This window comes from Notolabrus celidotus, chromosome 16 (genome assembly GCF_009762535.1).
Source record: "Notolabrus celidotus isolate fNotCel1 chromosome 16, fNotCel1.pri, whole genome shotgun sequence".
Lineage (NCBI taxonomy): Eukaryota > Metazoa > Chordata > Actinopteri > Labriformes > Labridae > Notolabrus > Notolabrus celidotus.
This window is the reverse complement of record NC_048287.1, coordinates 5,151,946-5,171,758: the sequence shown is the minus strand read 5'-3', so window position 1 is coordinate 5,171,758 and position 19,813 is coordinate 5,151,946. Positions and strand designations below refer to the sequence as shown.

The 19,813-nt window shown below is 41.5% G+C and overlaps 1 protein-coding gene across 1 annotated transcript; it reads right to left on the bottom strand.

Moving 5' to 3' along the window:
* Positions 1-16,499: 16,499 nt before the first annotated feature.
* Positions 16,500-18,490, bottom strand: LOC117828306 (moesin/ezrin/radixin homolog 1-like). Its single transcript, XM_034705345.1, has 2 exons — positions 18,478-18,490; positions 16,500-17,293 (listed from the first exon to the last, which is right to left on the bottom strand). Exons 1-2 carry the CDS (start codon positions 18,488-18,490, stop codon positions 16,500-16,502), a joined length of 807 nt encoding a protein of 268 aa, XP_034561236.1.
* Positions 18,491-19,813: the final 1,323 nt, after the last annotated feature.

Sequence of the window (19,813 nt, the reverse complement as noted above, 5' to 3'; positions counted from 1 at the left end):
CTCAGCCAGTGGAAGGTATATTAGTATATTCTGTCATTACAGATGGTTTATATTATTGTTGGTGATAAGCTCTTTGTTATCAGCGGCTTTGGTGAGTATTCAGCTGATCTTGACCTTTCTGCTGACCTTTGAGTTCTATGAAATAATTAAATGTCAAAGACAATGATAGAGACGATTCTTGTGCTCTTTGTGATAAAGCCTACTGATGAGATACACCACAAGCAAATCATTTATAGCTTCATGTTTGTACCCTGGAGAACAACTGGTCTTTTTACAGCCCGGCAATGTGAAGGAAAACTGTCTATTAAAGACAAAGTTAGCGACAAATGCTACTTTGTGTTATGCTAAATGCTGCAGTTCCCTGCAGAATCTAAATCTGATGTAATCTGTAAATAAAAGAACAACTACTGCAATATGTGTGAGTGCTTATGTGTAATGTAACAGTGGGACACTGTGACTCATTTCATAAATCCACTTGATGGACTTAATCTGACAGACAAAGTACCCTTTAGGAAAATTGCACCTGCTGGATATTTACCAATTGTGTTAAGATGAGTATATAATGGGTCCCAGGCACAGTGACCACAATAACAAAAAGAGCCATATCTGGAGAATAAAGGCAGATTCTCAAAGCAAGAAGAAACAGGAGCACTTGTATCTTTCTCCAGATTGCGTCTCTTTAATTTCTTCAACCTACATACATTTTACATTCAGTGCATTTCCTCATCCTGTTAACATAAAGCTCTAAAAACCTAAATAAAGTTCCTTTGCCACAATATGCATCTGTAACAACTCAAAACTGTCTGTTATCAATGCCTCAAACACTTTCAAGGGACTTACAAACTTGACTTATAGACCACATATGGCACCTTTAATCAGCACAACCAAAGTGCAGCGTTCCCAGGTGTAGCTCATACAGCTGATGTCCCCCTGCCAGGACACACACTCTGCACACACACACACACACACACACACACACACACACACACACACACACACACACACACACACAGCAACCAGACACATACAAAGACGCTGGTCTGATCAGAAGTGGTTGAAAATGCTTGGTGAGGTTTATTTAGTTATTTTCTTCTCAAAACTATCTCCCTAAGGGCCCGATCTACTAAAGGTTTGCATGTATAAAAACAAGTGCAAACTTGATAGCAAAATACTGGGAGGAGGAGATGCAAATGTAATCAATTAGTACACGCAATGTGATCTATCAAACCTGAAACAGATAGCGAGCGCTGTTTTTGCGTCTATATTTAGCACGTTTGAAAGGCAGGTGCAAACTGGCACAGCATTACGCACACATGGTCACTGAAAAGCTCATCATAACATTGCTTTACAACATGCCCACAACAGCAGGGCTTACAAGCATTACTAAATGTTTTAGTCAATCAAACCAAGAGAACAAAATAATGATAATAAAACAACACAAATTCAAAGCAGTTCAGCACCACGGATAGCGACCGCATCATTCTGATACCCACTTTAACTTTTTCATATAATGAGAGCACAGTAGGTCACTGTATCAACAGATATACAGTTTAGTCAATTGGCACAGCGGCCCACATCTTCACATACAAACAAAAAATCATTATGAAGTACTTGGCCTACTCACCACTGTCTGGACGAGCCTTAAGCTCCGCGGACTTGTCCACGATGCACTGTATGTCCATTTTCTTTGATCTGTCATTCTCAATAGATAACATGACATGTCCACTCAGTCTATTCTGTCCCATCGTGCTCATCAAGGGGTTTTAGTTAGTTTTAACTTGGAGAATGAGCGCTCACTGAGCTGCGCCAGGCAGCTCTGCGTAACTCCTCATCTCGTGCTTGCAGCAGTGTGTTGGGGTGAATTGACTCAAACATGTTCCCAGTTCCATTTAAGCTGGTGAATCTTTGGGACAGTTGCTGGATGATGATATCAGGCATTAAAAACGTTCACCCGAAAGTTGCTCTCTGCGTCAGTGAGGCGACTGTGTTCATCTAAGTGATGCATAACTTTTCTAGAGCAAGAGTGGCAGACTAAGCCTCATCAAATCTCTCTCTAAACTCCATCAAAACACTGATTGTGTTTTGGAGTAGAGTAGATGCGTTTATTTCATTGGCAGATCTTCTGTTTTTTTCTCACATCATTCACCTTTTCACAGATGGCCTCCAAAATCGCGTTTCTAACGCTGAGATGTCTCTGCTGGAGTTCACCGATGTGTTTATTTCCCTCCTCCACAAAGATCTCCAACTCCATGGCTTCAAACTTCATTTATCACTTAAGGCCACTCTGTTCTCTCAAACTCTCCATGGTGACGGCCGATAGCACACGCAAAATCCTCATAAAATAGGGCGGTCCGCACCACTTTTGCACTCGTTATCATTTGCGCAGTCTTAGTAGATCACCTGCAACACGCCCAGAAATAACACGTGCAAAATTATTATTTGCACACGCAAATTAGCGCTCGTTATTTTGGATCTTAGTAGATCAGGCCCTAAGTGTATGAAACTGTTTTTACACAAAACAGGAAAAACTCATTTATTTCCAGCTTATAAATCCTCCTCATTGAACACATTTTTACCCCTGCCAGGTGTGTAATTCAGAAGAAAACACTGAAGTGTGTGTTTTCTTTTTTATCGCTCCACAGCAGCTATGACATAAAGGATTTTAGTGATATGTCAGCTTTTAAAAACCAAGCAGTTATGTGAGTTTAATTATTATAGAAGCGTAACACACATTCATTACCTGATGCTGATTTTAGTGTATACATCCTATCAGTCCCTGTAAAGCTTTCCTTCTGTTTAAATGCTTCACTCATGTTATAAAGTTTATGTGTTATATAGATAGATAAGCTCCACTTTATAGAGCACTTAACTGTGTGAGCTGCCCGTAGAGAATGCTTTGGAGAACATATCCGGTTCTGTATAAATTACCTCCGACAGCAGCAGTCGGTCATAAAACAGCAGTCTGTCAGACATCCAGGCAGTGAATGCATCGGGGAAGATGGCTTCTAAAAACAACAATAAGGAACAGGAACCATGAGTCATCTGTGCTTTGGACCATTTCAAAGGAGATGAGTCGCTGTGAGAGAGGGATGTTATTAACACAGACATTACTGCGCTGTCAACATGAAGCAAAACCGTGGATGATTCAGATGCTTCAAAAGAAGAGATGCTGAATTCAAGAGCAGTGGTGCGCTGGCTGCATTGTCGTCTGGAGGTGTTCGGTCAGGTGGGAGTCTTCAGTTTCATCTCAGAGAGAAGAAGAAGAGACACTGGAGTCTAATCTGAGCTCCTTCAAAGCCTGCAGCTGCTAACAGACATCTATTCTGGCGGTGTGGTTTCAGTGTCAATATTAGTCTGACTTTACACTAATGCTTTGGATATCTATAGTAAGACAAATCATCATCTTTTGCAGTGATCACACATTATTCAGATAATGAATCTCATTATGAACATGAGGCTAAAACTGTTTTTTCAGTCCGTAGGAGTATTAACACCTCGGTGTAGTGGGGATTGGCAAGCTGTTATTTCATTTCAGGAGGTCAGGCAGTGTTATTCTGTTTCTCCAGAATAATTGCTTGGAGTTCAAGCCTGGGGCCAGGAGTGTGCAGGAAGTTGATTTGGTTGAACAGATTTAACAGCCCCCTTCTATTCAGTACAGGTAACATTTGAAAAAAGAAAACATGGTGAAAGCCTGCACGGTGGTGCAGTGGATAGCGCTGTTGCCTCACAGTGAGAAGATTCCTGGTTTCAGTTCCAAGTCGGGCAGGTGCCGTTCTTCTTGTGCATGCGTGGGTTCTCTCAGGGTACTCCGGCTTCCTCCCACAGTCCAAAAGCATGCTCATCAGGTTAATTGGTCACTCTAAATTGCCCGTAGGTGGGTGTGTGTGTGTATGTGTGTCTTTCCACGTTTGCTCTGTGATAGGTTGCCTTCCGCCCAAAGTCAGCTGGGATTGGCTCCAGCCCCCTGTGACCCCGAACGGGTGAAGCGATCAAGACCGTGACCCCTAATGGGATAAGTGGTCAAAATACTGGATGGATAGATGTATGGTTAAAGCCTGACATTTTAAACTAAAATAAAACATTATTCCCACCGTAAGAGAACATGTCTTCTGTAAGGATTAGGATTAAGATTTTATCAACGTCAATGCCATCGATTCTGCTTATCAATCCAATTTCTTATCAATTCTCCTAACGATTCCTGAGTATTTTATTGAGGGGAAAAAAGTCGTTCTTCAGTCTTCTGCACCAAAAGGAACCTTTTTCTTTTTTCCAAAATTATGTCTGCACAAAACTAAACGTGAACATATTCAACTTGAAACTACTAAACAATAGGTTGACCTCATTCTCGGCCGGGTGAGTCCGGACGTGGCCCCTCAAGGAAAAGACTTTGAATTTGGAGAGTAAAAACGCTTTTCCTCCAGGGGTCATCGCGGAGGTATTTTACCCGCTCTCGGTGCCTCATTTTCGGCCGTGTGAGTCCGTACGTGGCCCCTCGAGCCTGAGGGAAAGCGTCCCGACTCGAGGAGATGTTTGCAGGGGGGGTTCGCCTCCCCGACGCGAACATGTTCCCACGGAACCCTCTTCCACTTCGGCCCAATGCAAACCCCAAGCTTCGAGGCCGAGTCGACAAATGCTTCAGCATATTTGAGGTATTTGCACCTAGGAGTTCTGCGTCACAGACTGTGTGATGCAACATACCGCAACGTGATGTGACGTCGTGGTGGGAAATGAATCATTAAGGAGAATCGACAACATTTGAGGTAAACAATCCCGATGGAATTGATCAATTGGAACCTGTTCTATGTTGGATCTGGTGTTTGATTCCCACCCCTAGTAAGGATGCTACCCCAGTTTGAAATACCATGACCTGGATGACTGAGAGCTTTCAAAGACATTAAAATTCTCTGTTTCACAGATAGAAATGCTAACCCAGCCAATTGTTGTACTTCTCTGGAGATTACTGTTGGACATAATGTTATATTGATACCCAATATTTTGCACAAAAAAAACGTAGTGGATGCATTAGTGTTCCCGTCAACCCACAGCCATGCAAGCACAGATCTGTAATATGACAGTTCATTTTCTGCAGGTCATTTAGTGTGAATCTGTGGCTGTGGCTCAGTGGGTAGAGTCGGCCGTCTATCTATCAGAAGGTTGGTGGTTCAATCCCAGCGCCGGCAGTCACATGCTGAAGTGTCCTTGAGCAAGACACTGAACCCCGAATTGCTCCCTCTGTTGTTCAGAGGTGTGTGAATGTGAATGAATGAGATCAACTACTGATGGTCCCTCACTACATAGCAGCCTCTACCATCAGTGAGTGAATAAGGTGTGAATGGGTGAATGTGACGAGTAGTGTAAAAAGTGCTTTGAGTGGTCAGAAAGACTAGAAAAGCGCTATATAAGTACAAGTCCATTTACCATTTACTAGTGATGTGTCAGTCGCGAACGATCCGGCTCTTGTTTTTTTTCCTCGTCTTTTTCTGTGAAAGCCTCACGTGATTGGTCAAGACATGGTGGCGTCTTGACCAATCACGTGTCTACATTGAGCAGAACAGGGAGGGGAGGGGTCAGAGACACAGACAGCACAGTGAGCACACCAACAGGAGGGAGATGAGAGGGAGAACGTGCGCGACAGAGAGAACGCACTGGAAAGGTGAGAAAACGAGTGACTGCAGAAAACACAGTAAACTTTAGACACATTTAAAAGGCATAGACTGTTCAACGGCAGAGGGAAGACTGTGCAAGGTGAAAGTGTCATCAATCAGCAGGGTTCCCACTCTTTTCCAGAGATCATTTTCCAGGACATTTCCAGGACATTTTCAGTGATGATCAAGCTGGTATGACATTCTAAATTGAGTTCCTAATTTAGTTCATAAATAGTCTTATATGTTCCTCTCAGTGGAAGTCTACATGGAAAGACGTGCAGTCTATGGCTAGATGAAATCATCTCTTACATGCTTAAAAATGATGGCAAATTAATTATAGAATAATGCAACCACAGATGTACAGCACTTTATGAGTGCAACCAAGTAACAATGATGGCCAACTCTCATCTCAGCTTTCTCTTTTCTCAAAAAATATAAAATTAGCTAAGTAAAAAACAAAAGAGCCAGCAAAGGACTCTGGAAGCTGCCTTACTGAAATAAAGAAATAATAATAATCAGAGGATCAGTGCATAAATTGACTTAAATAGAACTGAATGACAAAAATGGCCACAAATGTTGAAAGGGGATGTGTTTTTTTTTACTTTGTCAGGTTCCACGCAGTCATGTTGGAATAATTTTCCAGGGCAATCTGTGATTTTCCAGGACATTTTACGTTTTCTCCCATTTTCCAGGTGTTTTCCAGGACTGGAAAACTGGTCAACTGTTTTCCAGGTCTTCCAGGACGCGTGGGAACCCTGAATCAGGGTTCACAAAAAACCTGCAAAGGCACATTAGAAGTGTCTGTGAAGGATCTCAGTCATCCAGGTCATGGACATTAGAAGTGTTTATCCATCAGTGCAATAAGTGAAGATTAAAGACAGTGAAGGGAACCTGCTGTTAATGAAGGTGTTTAAAAGTTTATAAATAATATACATACAATCAGAGATTGGACGTTTTTGTCTAATTGAGATGAGTCTTGTTTTTGTACTTTATCATTTAATTTCTGTAGAACTCTGCTCTGTGTTGAGAATATAAATAAAGCCTTTTAAATGATGCACATTTGATATAATGTAAGTTTTTTACATTAGTAATTCATTTTACATATAATTTTACATATTTTAGGTAATACAGTCATTCAAACAAGAAAAAATCTGAGGAGCCACTTGGGAGCCGAAAGAGCCGACTCTTTGTAGTGAGCCGATCCAAAAGAACCGTCTCTCTAAAAAGAGCAGGAATTCCCATCACTATCATTTACCGATCCTAAAATAATGGTGCCAGAGCCTGCTGACCTCCACTGGTTCTCAAGGTGGTTCAACATTACTCATAGCTGCGCTGAAGCACTAACAGACTAATCCAAAAACAGACATTAGAGCAACACAAAAAACACAACAGCAAAACCAACATAATATTTTAAATTACTTTAAAGAAGGTCGGAAGACGAATAAAAGCATTCATCATGTTGAGGCAGTCACAGAGATTTTAATTATTTCATTACAGTCGTTAAATGGAGCTTTTATCCCATCAGTGCTGCAGAGGACATCATGTCCTCACTAGGAGACAGCCTAAATGGAGATGACTGATAGAGTTTATACTTTAAACCAATCTAAAGGGACATTAAAGACCAAAGAGATTGCTTTGACAGATGTAACTTCAGGTATGTTTGTAATAAATATTATCCAAAAGAAAAATGTCCATGAAAATAATGATCTAGTAGTTCTATTCTCAGCAGCAATCATCCCCGGAGACCCTGCTATCCTGTGTTTATAAAATACATATTCATCGTACACTTTTTCCCCGGTGGGTGAGGATGGAGTTTCTGTACTTCCCACTGTTTTTATTTAAATGAATCTCTTTCCTGTTTCTAGTTAGATATCCTGCACTTAATCCTGTCATGGTTGGAAAGTATTCCTCCCACTTTTTATGCACCAAGCGTATTATTTGCATTTTTAAGAGAGAGCCCTCATTTTAAAAACATTTCATGGACAAGGCTGTGAAAAAGAGTGAGCATATTCGGGAAGTGTTAACATGGGTGTACATGTGCCTGAGTGACAATACACCAAAAAAAAACAAATAGCTGTGACAACATTAGACAAGTCGATCAGAGGGATGTGTGTCACTTGTGTTACGTGCCATACTGAGGTGTGTTTGTTTTGTTTTGCCTCTTTCTCTCTCTCTCTCTCTCTCCATCTCTCCTCCTGCTTTCAGATGCTGCTCCCACATTTCTGAGCGAGCACACCTGAAGTCACTGATGAACAGGAGCATAGAGAGCAGAAGATGGATGACTGCAGGACCAGCGGGCCATTCAGCTGTGTGTGTTGGTGGACGTTGTGTCACATTAGTAATGACTCCGTCTTAGGAAGGATTGTGTCCTTCCACGAGGGCTTAGTTTAAGAAACATCTTCCGAAGCACAACCTTGGACACATCATCAGTGTTGTTTCCTGGAGTCACTGGGTGTTTCAGGTCTTGCAACAGACACCCTCCTCCAAGCGACCCCAGACCCCAGCCTGTGTAAGAGTGGCTTTAACCAGAGCCATCTGAATGCTTTTTCTGCTGCCTCCACAGTGTTGTTGATGGCTCTTACCCAGTTGGCTCCTGTAATGCCTATTGTGTTGTAGGCCTTGCTGAGGGATTGAGTGGCAAATCCCAGACTGCCCACTTCCACTGGCATGCACCTGGTCTTCCACCCATTCCTCTGACAGTCCTCCACCAGCTCCTGGTACTTCTCCCTCTTCCTCTCATGAGCCTCCTCCATCCTTTCCTCCCAGGGCACTGTTAGCTCCAGTAGGATCAGTTGTCTTGTGGCCTCCGAGACCAAGATGATGTCAGGTCTCAATCTGGACTGGGTGATGTGTGGTGGAATTTTCAGCTGCCTCTTCAGGTCAACTGTCATCGCCCAGTCTCAGGCCGTGAAGAGCAAACCAGCAGAGCAGTCCCTTATGTTCTCTGTGGCCTCTGTCCTTCCTTAACGAAAGTTTAGGTTTATTAAACTTAAGTTAAAGTTTAGTTGTTTGTGTTTATGCTAGCTTCTCTGTTGTTTGTGTTTTTTGTCAACACGTCCTCTAAATCTTTGAATTTTGTTCCCGCCTTCTTTTCCCTGGGTTCATTTCTCTTGTTACTCCCCTCACCTCCTTTCTTTAGAGAATGTGACAATTTGGTGATTCCTGTTTGGTCAAAATTCAAAACCACAGGGATTGATTCTCAACAGTGTCACAGCAACACAACCCCAGGGATTCACGTCAGGTCCAGGTCTTCAAAGGCTTGGATGCCCGTGCAAACGTTGGGCTGCCAGCTAGAGGAAAATGGTAAGACATGAGATTACCCTCACGGCGTCATTAGTTTGTCAACTTTGCACAGGAACCTTTGACTTTGCAGTTGTTTAAACGTAAGGCACGTTCTGATCTGCTGGACGTTACAACATTTCTCCAGGATCAGCTGAGTAAATATGGCTTCATGAATATAAGACGATGCATCTGAAATGCATTTAAGCTGGCGACATGGTGACTCAAGAAACAATCAGACAATTGCTGTAAGTACTGGATCCACAGAGTGCAAGTGAGGCGCCGGATATCTCGTCAATTCAGAAAAACAGAGTCTTTCAATTCAGAAAAATGTTCTCTTAATTCAGAGGTAATTATCTTGGTAAAGAAAAACAGGGCAGGATTTTTTCATTCAGACAATATTTTCACGTTATGCTGAGATAATTAGCTCATTTAAAAAAACAGAGCCGCTTTTTTTTTCTCATGTGAATGCAATACACTTCTGTAAGTCTCTCCCTTTTTCTGTCAAAAATGGAGGAGGCAGCATTGGATGTGGTAAACAGAGGCTTTGATGGAATTTGACTGCAAACTCAGCTGGATCATTTTACTACATGGAGACCTGTCTGCAAACTTACAACTCATCCAAGGATCAACATGTGGAAGAGTGATGAGATGGATGTTGGTCTTTGCAGCATGCTGTAAGGAACATTTTCGATCTTTCAAAGGGGTTCATTGTCTTTGTAGTCCTAATAGTGTGTGTACATTAAGGTCATGTCACCTTTAAAACACGAGGTTCACCACTTCGCCTTTTTGAATAGAATGAAAATGAGCACGGCCCTGCAATTAATGCTGCGTCACAACCACTAAATCACCCATGCAGACACTTTCAATTAAGTTTCCCTGACTACTGAAAATAGGGAGGGAAAAGCCAGGGGTTTGGCTCAGTGGTAGCTTATACATTTTATATGATAAAGTTATAAACTTTACAATATGTCTGCAAGGTTGTTGTTTTTTTGTGTGTTTTTTCTTCAGTCCTTTTTTTTTTTTTTTTCCTTTTTTTTCTTTTTTCTTTGGATGTCTGCAAGTTTAATGCAGTCTTTGTAGCAGATGTGGATGTTGTCTTCTTCAAGGAGGGCTTTGGCGTTTTCAATCACCTTAAAGGTGACATATCATGCAAAATGGACTTTTTAATGGTTCTCTACCTGAAATATGTGTCCCTGGCATGTCTACAAACCCCCCGAGAATGAAAAAAATCCATTCTGCCCCTGTTCTGATTTCTACACCTTTCTGTAAATGTGTGTGAAACGAGCCGTTTCAGACTTCCGTGTTTTTGTTACGTAACAACAATATCCGGTCTGTCACGGAGTCAGAGCTCGGAGCTTGTTCAGCCCATAGACTGTATAAAATAATACTGAATCCCCCCTCCGTTTTTCATTACCTGCACAAATGTGTGGTAACAAGGAGCTTAGGAGGGAGGCATGCTAGTTGTAGGCTGTCTTAATAAACACAAAGGTCGGTTTTACTCCCCACGTCTGCAGATTTGAAGATCTAGTGGATGGTTTTTATTTATCATGGATAAGTGCTAGCGCTAGTTAGCATAGCTACATAGCTACATGTCGTAGCTGTAGCTGTGAACCAAGACACACGTCGACATACTGACAAATAAAACAACAAGAAACACTAAATCTGTGACCAATCCTTCAGGAAAGGTCCCGCTGCCTTTCTGGTAGAGGTCGGTTTTACTCTCCACGTCTGCAGATTTGAAGATCTAGTGGATGATTTTTATTTATCATGGATAAGCGCTAGCGCTAGTTAGCATAGCCACATAGCTACATGTTCGTAGCTGTGTACCAAGACACACGTCTACATACTGATAAATAAAACAACAAGAAACACTAAATCTGTGACCAATCCTTCAGAATGGTCCCGCTACAGGCGCCTCTCTATCAGGATCAGATTCTGGATCAGATTCAGAGGGTTGAAGTAACGTGATCTCTGAGCAGCCGTGTATATTCAGCCAACATGTAAACATTAGATCAACGCGCTGGACAGCCGAGGCACATCCACTTCCTGAGGGGGCGTGGTCAGAGAGAAAACAGAGTGTTCTGAGGAGGACTGAAGAAGAGGGCTTTTCAGGCATGCCAAAATCTGATTTCAAAGTGTTTTTTTTAGCATAAACTTTAAAGACATGTTTCGGGGACCTCTTAGACCAATACATATTGATGAAAAAAGCGTGATATGTCACCTTTAATAATAACAACCCTAACATTAATGAATTTTAGTGAAAATCCTGTTTTTTTATTGCATGTTTAAAGCATTTTTATTTTTTCTATTTTATGTTTGCATCATGTTCAGTTTTCAGTTTTTCTACTTTAGGTTTGTAGCATTTTCAGTTGTTGTATCTTACATTTGTAGTATATTCAGTTACTGTATTTTCTGTTTGTTGCATTTTTGCTGTTCTTGTGTTTCATGATTGTAGCATTTTCAGTTTTGTATTTCATGTATATTTTGTATGTTGTGTTTGTTTTATGTGGACCCCAGGAAGAGTAGCTGCTACGTTAGTGGCAGCTAATGGGGATCTGAACAAAGGAATCAAGGAATAAAGAGAACTCAGTGAATTACAGACTTTGTTTATCCCCGTGCAAATGTGCCACATAGAAAACTGGCATCAGTTCCTGAATCGATAGTAATCACGTGCAAATATTGCTTTACTTGGTAGCTGGGTAAAAAGGAGGATAGTGTATAATGATTGTGCTAATTAGTATCCTGACAGGGTGAGCAAGACCCTGATGAGAGAAGGAGGGGGCTTGTCTTCATTATCCCTCATTTATCTTAGTCTCTGTCTTCACTTTAGCCCTGCAAAATTGAGTATTTGAAGTTCTTTCTCAGAGATAAACACAATGCCCATCACAAACAGAGCTGAAACATAAAGCTCAACCTTTACCGTCTGGGTGCAGACCTCGTAAAAACACACTGCACAGAAATCAGAGGTATTGTCTTGAACCCGAGCGGTTTGACATCCAGGCTTTTGTCCAACACTGTGAACATGTGCATTTGCTCCTGGTTATGTGTTTCAAGAGGTCGACACAATGTGTGTAATGAGCGGACATCGTAGGGGAGCTCTGGGCCTCACATCTGTTCATTTTGATCTGGCAGGACGTAGATTGCGCTTTGCAGTAGGGCCACCTCCAGCACAAATCACCTTCCCTGGCACATGAAGACCTCTAATCAGTGAGGGCAGACTGATGTTACCATAGAGCACACACAGGAGACGAAGGTTCAATGGCTATGATTCAAGGAAAGGGAAATATATTCACCTCCTGGACAAAGGAGACTTTCTACATGCTACTGCAGCCAGCACTATAATTACAGCCCTTTGAGCTGCTCTTGTTTTGAAAGTGTTCTGCCATTGGAATTTAAAAAGCTTCTACTTAGTTCAAGTAGTAGGTTGCATCTACAACCTTATCTCAATTAGGCTCAATAAGTTTCATTTAAATAACTTGATTTACCTCCTTTCAAGACATTTGTGTTAAAGCAGGAGTGCATATCATAAACTGTATAAATAATGTAGTATCCGTGACGTCACCCATGTGTTACTGAGCGCTGTTTTGAAGCCAATCGTCGGAGGAAGCCATATTGGTAAATCTGAACTCATCCTAACTTAGTGTGAGGTGAAGGGGTGAGTTTGAGCCCCCTAGCCCAGGGGTTCTCAAACTTTTTTGGCTTGTGTACCCCCTTCCCAAAACAATTTCAGCCAAGTACCCCCTTGTATTGCTGAGAACATTTTTAATGAAATAATATGGGAAAATAACATGAATAAATGTATGCATGTGGTTTTACAGTGTCATAATAAGATTGAAATGAAAGATGACCCAAATTCTATACTTTTGTAGTGCAATATTTTTTAGAAATAATCAAAGATTAAAGATTGGGGCAACTGAGGATGGTTAAAGTCAACAAGTTTGATAGCTTACAGCAAGGCGTCATGTTTCAGTTCTAACATCGGACTTCCAAAGGTTCCGTCTTCGATCCGCTGCAGTCCGGCTCCGTGCTCTCTCGTCCTTCAACACCCACCGGTTGCATTTTCAAAACAGCACAGAGCAGGACCGCCAGACAGCTGGAGTCATGTGACCGAGGTTTTCCTGCAGTAATTACTGAATCAAGGATTCTCCTCCTCCTCCTCTCCTCATCCATGTTGTCTTTCTGGTCCTCTGAAAACCTCTGACCTGTTGACTCCAGGCCTGGCTCCACTCATCATGACTTTGGTTTGTTGTTGTAGTTAAGTGAAATACGATCTGGTGATAACACAGAGTGTTTTATTCTGAAAATTAACCAGATGTTTTCCTTTTGTTTTGGTGCCTGACTTCCTGTCCCGCTCCATCTGCTCTGTTGAGATTGATGTGTCGTGCTCCTGCATCTGGCAAAAATAGAAGTCTGGCAAAAAATAGTGTATCTGATCCGGAGGGCTCCGACCTGCTGGATATTCTAAATATTCTGATTGCCTGTGCAGGGTAGATTATTTTCCAACAATGGACACCTTCTCAACTTTTATGATCTCTGACATGATTAGGATGGCTTCAAATCCTTAAACTTTTGCAACTTGGTCACAATGAAAAGCTGTCATCCTTCTCTTTGACTCAAAGCTGTGTCATCTTATTTAATTTTTTTTAAAACAGCAGCAGCTGGGGAGAGGAGTTTCTTGGCTTCCCTGTGTGGCCAGGCTAAAAACTTTTAAAGTTAAAAGTACTGATAATAAAAGTTGCCAACAATGCCAGCTAGGATTTAAAATGGTGAGCCTAGGACTCGTTAAAATACACAGGTTCTTATAATCAGGGGGGCAGAGTTAAAAACCAGACATGAAACTAAAATGAACATCTAATCTATTATCTAATTTATTAACATAAAACGTTAATAAATAGAATCTGAAACAGGCGACAGGTGTAAGAGCGACAATAAAATACTATTTAACAAAGGCAAATAATAGTCCAAGTCCAGAGTGGAACGTTCCTTCCATGTCTCAGAACTTCTGATGATCCTCAATGCGGACGCCTCATGTAGACTCTTCATGGAGACCTAAGGGGACAGAACAACCTGGACGAGTAGTCTGTTCTACTTACTCAGGTAGAAATTGGTGTCACTCCAGCCCTTTAATATATCCTGGTACCGCCTACAATGTGGTCGGGATACTCACGGTTTTCCGGGGTCGGAGTTTGCTGACTGCCGGCCCAGGCCACCGTGAAATAGCTTTGCGGAACACTCGCTGCTCTTCTGACACTCCTCGATGGGGGATCCCTCGTCTCTGTGCCGCGTCGTAGTACATCCATTGAGTCTCGTCCTTCACCCAGTCTGCACCGTCTCTCGCTATACACCTCGCGTCCTGTTTCGTTTCCTGACCTGCAGCTAAGTTAGCTCTTATATTGTCCTCCTTCTGTGTGCAGCCTGCACCTGCTGCTGATTACCTCATTAAAAGGTGGAGGTGTGACTCACAAGGTCCCAGTTCATTGCTTGACAGTCTGATTAAAACAACATCTAAAACCCAATAAAATCAGTCAATAGAACAACTACCCAAATGCATAAAAACACAGCAATTAAATTAATAAAACACACATGCAAATAAAAAAGTAAGTAAAAACACACACACACAAAGAATCCTTATTTCTTTGACCCGGACTCGGATAAGCGGAGGAAGATGGATGGACAGCAGCAAAATGATCGGCTAACAATGAGGGTGTGCTGAAGTGCTATTAGATAGATATGACCAGGTGATGAGATCAGCTGATGACCAAAGGAAACAGGAGTGAGCACAATGATTAAAGTGAGATGAACGATAAAACAGCATGCAGAATATAGACTGTGACTGAACTTTCACTGAGCTTCACTTAAACAACTTGTCCCTCTGTCCTCTGTCCATTACTCTCTGTGAGAGACGATTTCAGGCGAGTCAGAAGAGGCACTTAACATTTACATATCTGTATGCTATCAGATGGAGTGCCCGAGCTCATTGTGGTCTTACCATGTTTATTCAGTCATCGCTTCTGGGAAATTAAAGGAGCCTCTGAAACATAACCATTAAAAGTACCTTCTCTTTTTTTTTTTACATCCCACAAAGTTTGGAGATATTACATTTGGTGAAAAAGAAAACCTGGTTCTTCAGATTTAGAAGAATTGCTGGTCTCATGTTTAATAAACTGTATGCAGCATTAGTGTGCACTAGGGAAAACAAAACAACAAACTACAAAAAATAAAGACTCCATTATCCGTAAAAGGTTAGGTGTCAGCAGGTTCAGTTCTTTATTTCCCCAGGCAGAGACCTCGCATGACAGATCTGACCCTGTGAGCCTTGAAAGGCCACATTAACACTGCAGCTTAGCATGTCCCAGATCTCATTTTTCTCCTCTATGCTGCCTTTTTTTGTGAGGTATTCAAAGACAGATTTTGCAAAGACTCTGACAACTGGTGAGGAAACTGGTCGGGGCTTTTACAAGAAGAGTGTTAAATCACAAGTGAGTGACAGCACCTCATTGGGTCCAAGCAACCAATATGAAGCCCACAAGTGCAATTCATCGAGTATCCACTTAAATGGACAGTGAGGAAGCTTGTCTTATGTGGAGGGGAAGCTCATTCCATAATTTAGGAGCAGCAACAGAAAAATATCTATCCCCTCTGAGCTTCCGTTTTGACCTCGGTACCTCCAGGAGCAGCAGATCAGCTAACCAGAGGCACCGAGCAGGAGCGTAGGGGTGATCTCCTTCTTCTCTGAGCTCTGCGGTTCACACACCTTTAAAAAGAAACTAATGTCCCAACTTTGAACCTTGCTGCTATCATCACAACCGCTCATGGTTTAAGTTTTAAGTTGCTCCACTCCTTCATCATATTGATGGACAGGATCCAATATGAAAATGTCTATAGCCTGCGGATTTAGCATGCTAACAGAAGCTAACGTTTTAGCCACATTGTTTTGATGCTAATGGAACCTAACGGTTTCACCTCACCTTACGGTCTATGGTGTCAACAAGCAGAAGCAAAATGATTTGATGTGACGTGTGATCAGTTTGCCTCTGGTGTTGCTCATGTTAGTGGAAGTTAATAACCATTGTCAATGGGTTTTGACCAATCAGAATCAAGCATCTTACACAACCGGAAGATAAGTTTTGATAATTAAAGGCTGGACTCAAATACATTCACTGTTTTTCTGTTAGTCTGTGCAATATGAAGATTTTCTATACTGTCACTGAAACACCAAGGTCACATGATCACCAAAACAGAGAAAACAAAGACACCTGAATGGTAATTGGTTAATTAACTTGTACTTGCATCTCTTTACATTCACTCACTGATGGTAGAGGCTGCTAATGTAAGGAAGCATCAGTGTTTGCTAATCTCATTCATACACAATCACACACCGCTGAACAACAGCAGGAGCAATTTGGGGTTCAGTGTCTTCCTCAAGGACACTTCGGCATGTGCTTGCAGGAGCTGGGATCGAAACCGCCAACCTTCTGATAGATAGACAACCGATTCTATCCACTGAGCCACAAGTGTCAGGCTGTCAAGTTTGCATAACAAAAAGCAGCAGGAGGAAAGTTTTCTGTTGATTTATTTGAGTGAGTGATTTTGGCGAGTGGCGGGAGGAGGGTTAACGAGCTGGAGGGTGTGCGCAAGGTGAGCAGCTTTGACCTTGTCCAGTTCTTCTTGCAGTAGTTTGTTCTTGTTCCCCTCTGCCTGGAGATTTGCTGAGACCTTGTCCAGTTCTTCTTGCCGTAGTTTGTTCTTGTTCCTCTCTGCCTGGAGATTTGCTGAGACCTTGTCCAGTTCTTCTTGCAGTAGTTTGTTCTTGTTCCCCTCTGCCTGGAGATTTGCTGAGACCTTGTCCAGTTCTTCTTGCAGTAGTTTGTTCTTGTTCCCCTCTGCCTGGAGATTTGCTGAGACCTTGTCCAGTTCTTCTTGCAGTAGTTTGTTCTTGTTCCTCTCTGCCTGGAGATTTGCTGAGACCTTGTCCAGTTCTTCTTGCAGTAGTTTGTTCTTGTTCCTCTCTGCCTGGAGATTTGCTGCGACCTTGTCCAGTTCTTCTTGCAGTAGTTTATTCTTGTTCCCCTCTGCCTGGAGATTTGCTGAGACCTTGTCCAGTTCTTCTTGCAGTAGTTTGTTCTTGTTCCCCTCTGCCTGGAGATTTGCTGCGACCTTGTCCAGTTCTTCTTGCAGTAGTTCGTTCTTGTTCCTTTCTGCCTGGAGATTTGCTGAGACCTTGTCCAGTTCTTCTTGCAGTAGTTTGTTCTTGTTCCCCTCTGCCTGGAGATTTGCTGAGACCTTGTCCAGTTCTTCTTGCAGTAGTTTGTTCTTGTTCACCTCTGCATGGAGATCTGCTAAGACCTTTTTGCTGCTCGTGGGGTCTACTTGCGTTGAGGAGGGTTAACGATCAGCTGGAGGGTGTGCGCAAGTAAATCCACAGCGTGCGGGCATGGCATAGATCAGCGTCACAGTCTCTTACCGGGTTGATCAGGATGAAGGATGAAGAAGTTTATGTACCAGTGAGTGACGGGGTGGACTTAGCTGCTTGTGCTAGCTTTAAGGATGGAAATAATTAGTGACGTGAGATGTTTTATGCAAAATATTAAAAGCCTGACGCCTGTCCCAAAAAAAAGGCAGGGTGATTTCACAGATTGAGACAAGTAAAAGCTGGTAAATATCTACAGATACAGTTACTGAAGAAGATTTACCTTGTAGTTGTAAAATCAATATGCTAACTTTGTTGATATGAATATAATAGAGCTGTTCTGTTAGCATTAAGCTAAAAGCAATGCTGCACCTTTACACACTATCACTGAGCCACCAGTGCTTCTGTAGCAGGCTAACTTTGACCTTCAGTATGAGATGCTTGTTAAAAAAGATAGACAGATGCAAACGGATCCAACACAGAGCAGTTTGGACTGTTTGGCACTGTGTAGCACATAAAGCCAACAGAGCTCAGGGAATGAGAGAGCAGGACTATGAAAAGGAAAAATAATCTTTTCTCTCACAAGTCTCAAGGACATGGAGCGTTTGCTTCGACAGCCACAGTTTCTCTTTTCTAAAACGAAAGGCCTTTGGCTCGGCTACTCGATAATAATGACATTCGAAACAATGTTCTGAGCCTTGATTGATCCCTGCCCTAAAAGCCCCTCAAATTCTCACAACCTTATTTTCATAGATTTTTTCAAAGTTATTCGACTCGTTGGGAGAGGAAAGTTCAGGACACGGTGCACAGAGAGCAGAAGAATTACTCATTTGTTATTTTCCATTTATAAACTTGTCTGAGCAAAGAGGACGCACAAACAGCTTTTAAAAGGCTGATATGACTTGGAACAGAAGTTTTAGTTCTCACATTTTAAATGCATAATAAATGTTTTTATCACCATTTTCAGAGAACAACATTTGAACACTGTTTGCTTTTGCTTTTTCTAATCCCATATTTTGTCTAAATTATGCTGTTTTCACATTGCAGGTAAATGAAACAGTCTTCACATTTAATCTAAACCTAAAAGAGAGGCTCTGATCTCCACAGCTGTCTGCAGAGATTGTATTAGCTGAGCCTCACCAGCCTGAAACATGTATCTACACGTTAACTTTTTTAAATTGAACTATAGAAATCTTACATTTGTGCTAACTGATTAGTTTGTGTTGAGGTAACTTATCATTTATATGTAGTGTAACTTAAGTTTTGAGTTCTACATACTAAAGGCTGATTTCTACTTCTGTGGTGAATCAACAGGGGTCTGTGTAGCTCCAGTACCTACACAGAGGCCTACGTAGCTGACGTGCACCTCCTCCAAAATGTAACTACACATAGGATCATACATACTGTGTATGTTTGTTTTTAAATAACCTGGTGCAATAACTTACCTATCTATTTATCAGATAGAAGTGTACATAGTGTGTATATATCTATAATAGTTGCCATATTTTATTTTATTTTATTATATTTTATTTTATTATATTTTATTTTACCCTTGTCATTGCTATCATTACTGTTATTATATTTTTTAACTATGTTAGTACATTGTTGTATTCCCCTGTCCCGTGTTGTAAGCTGCTGTAACAAAAGAAATTTCCCCCAACGGAGGACAAATAAAGTATATCTTATCTTATCGACACGGAACGCAAGCCCTGTGATTGGTCCGCTCGGCGGCTTGAATTTCCCGCATTTACAACACTTCCAGGATCCCGGATATCTGCCGTGTATTTCATCTCCTCCTCTCTATTCTTCATCTGTATGATAAAAAGCAACATGTATCAGCTGTAGATTGACATAACATGCTCTGAATCTCTGTCTGGGTTCCCACTCTTTTCCAGAGGTTATTTTCCAGGACATTTCTAGGACATTTTCAGCAATGATCAAGCTGGTATGACAGTCTAAATTTAGTTCCTAAATAACCAAGTAAAAATGATGGGCAACTCTCATCTCAGCTTTCTCTTTTCTCAAAAAATATAAAATGAGCTAAGTAAAAAAGAAAAGCGCCAGCAAAGGAATCTGGAAGCTGCCTTACTTAAATAAATAACAATAATAATAATATAATAATAATCAGAGGATCAGTGCACAAATTGACCTAAATAAAACTGAATGACAAAAATGGCGACAAATGTTTCTCAACTCAACTCTAACTCAAAATATACCTGCTGTATCATATTCATCCAGCAAAGCGGTCGATATGAAACAAAGCAAATGTCACATTCAAATAAAAAAATAAACGCACTCTGTATTTGAAGGTCTCTCAGAGAATTAAAAAAGTTTAAACTGTCTTCCTGCCTGGCGATGTCAACAACGTGCAGTTTTTGTGCAGCTCTTTTTGTTCTGTTTGTTTTCACTATCAGGAGTTTGCACTCTTACTAGCTACAGTACGGTAATTGAGCTCTCAGCCTGCAGGGAAAGTTGT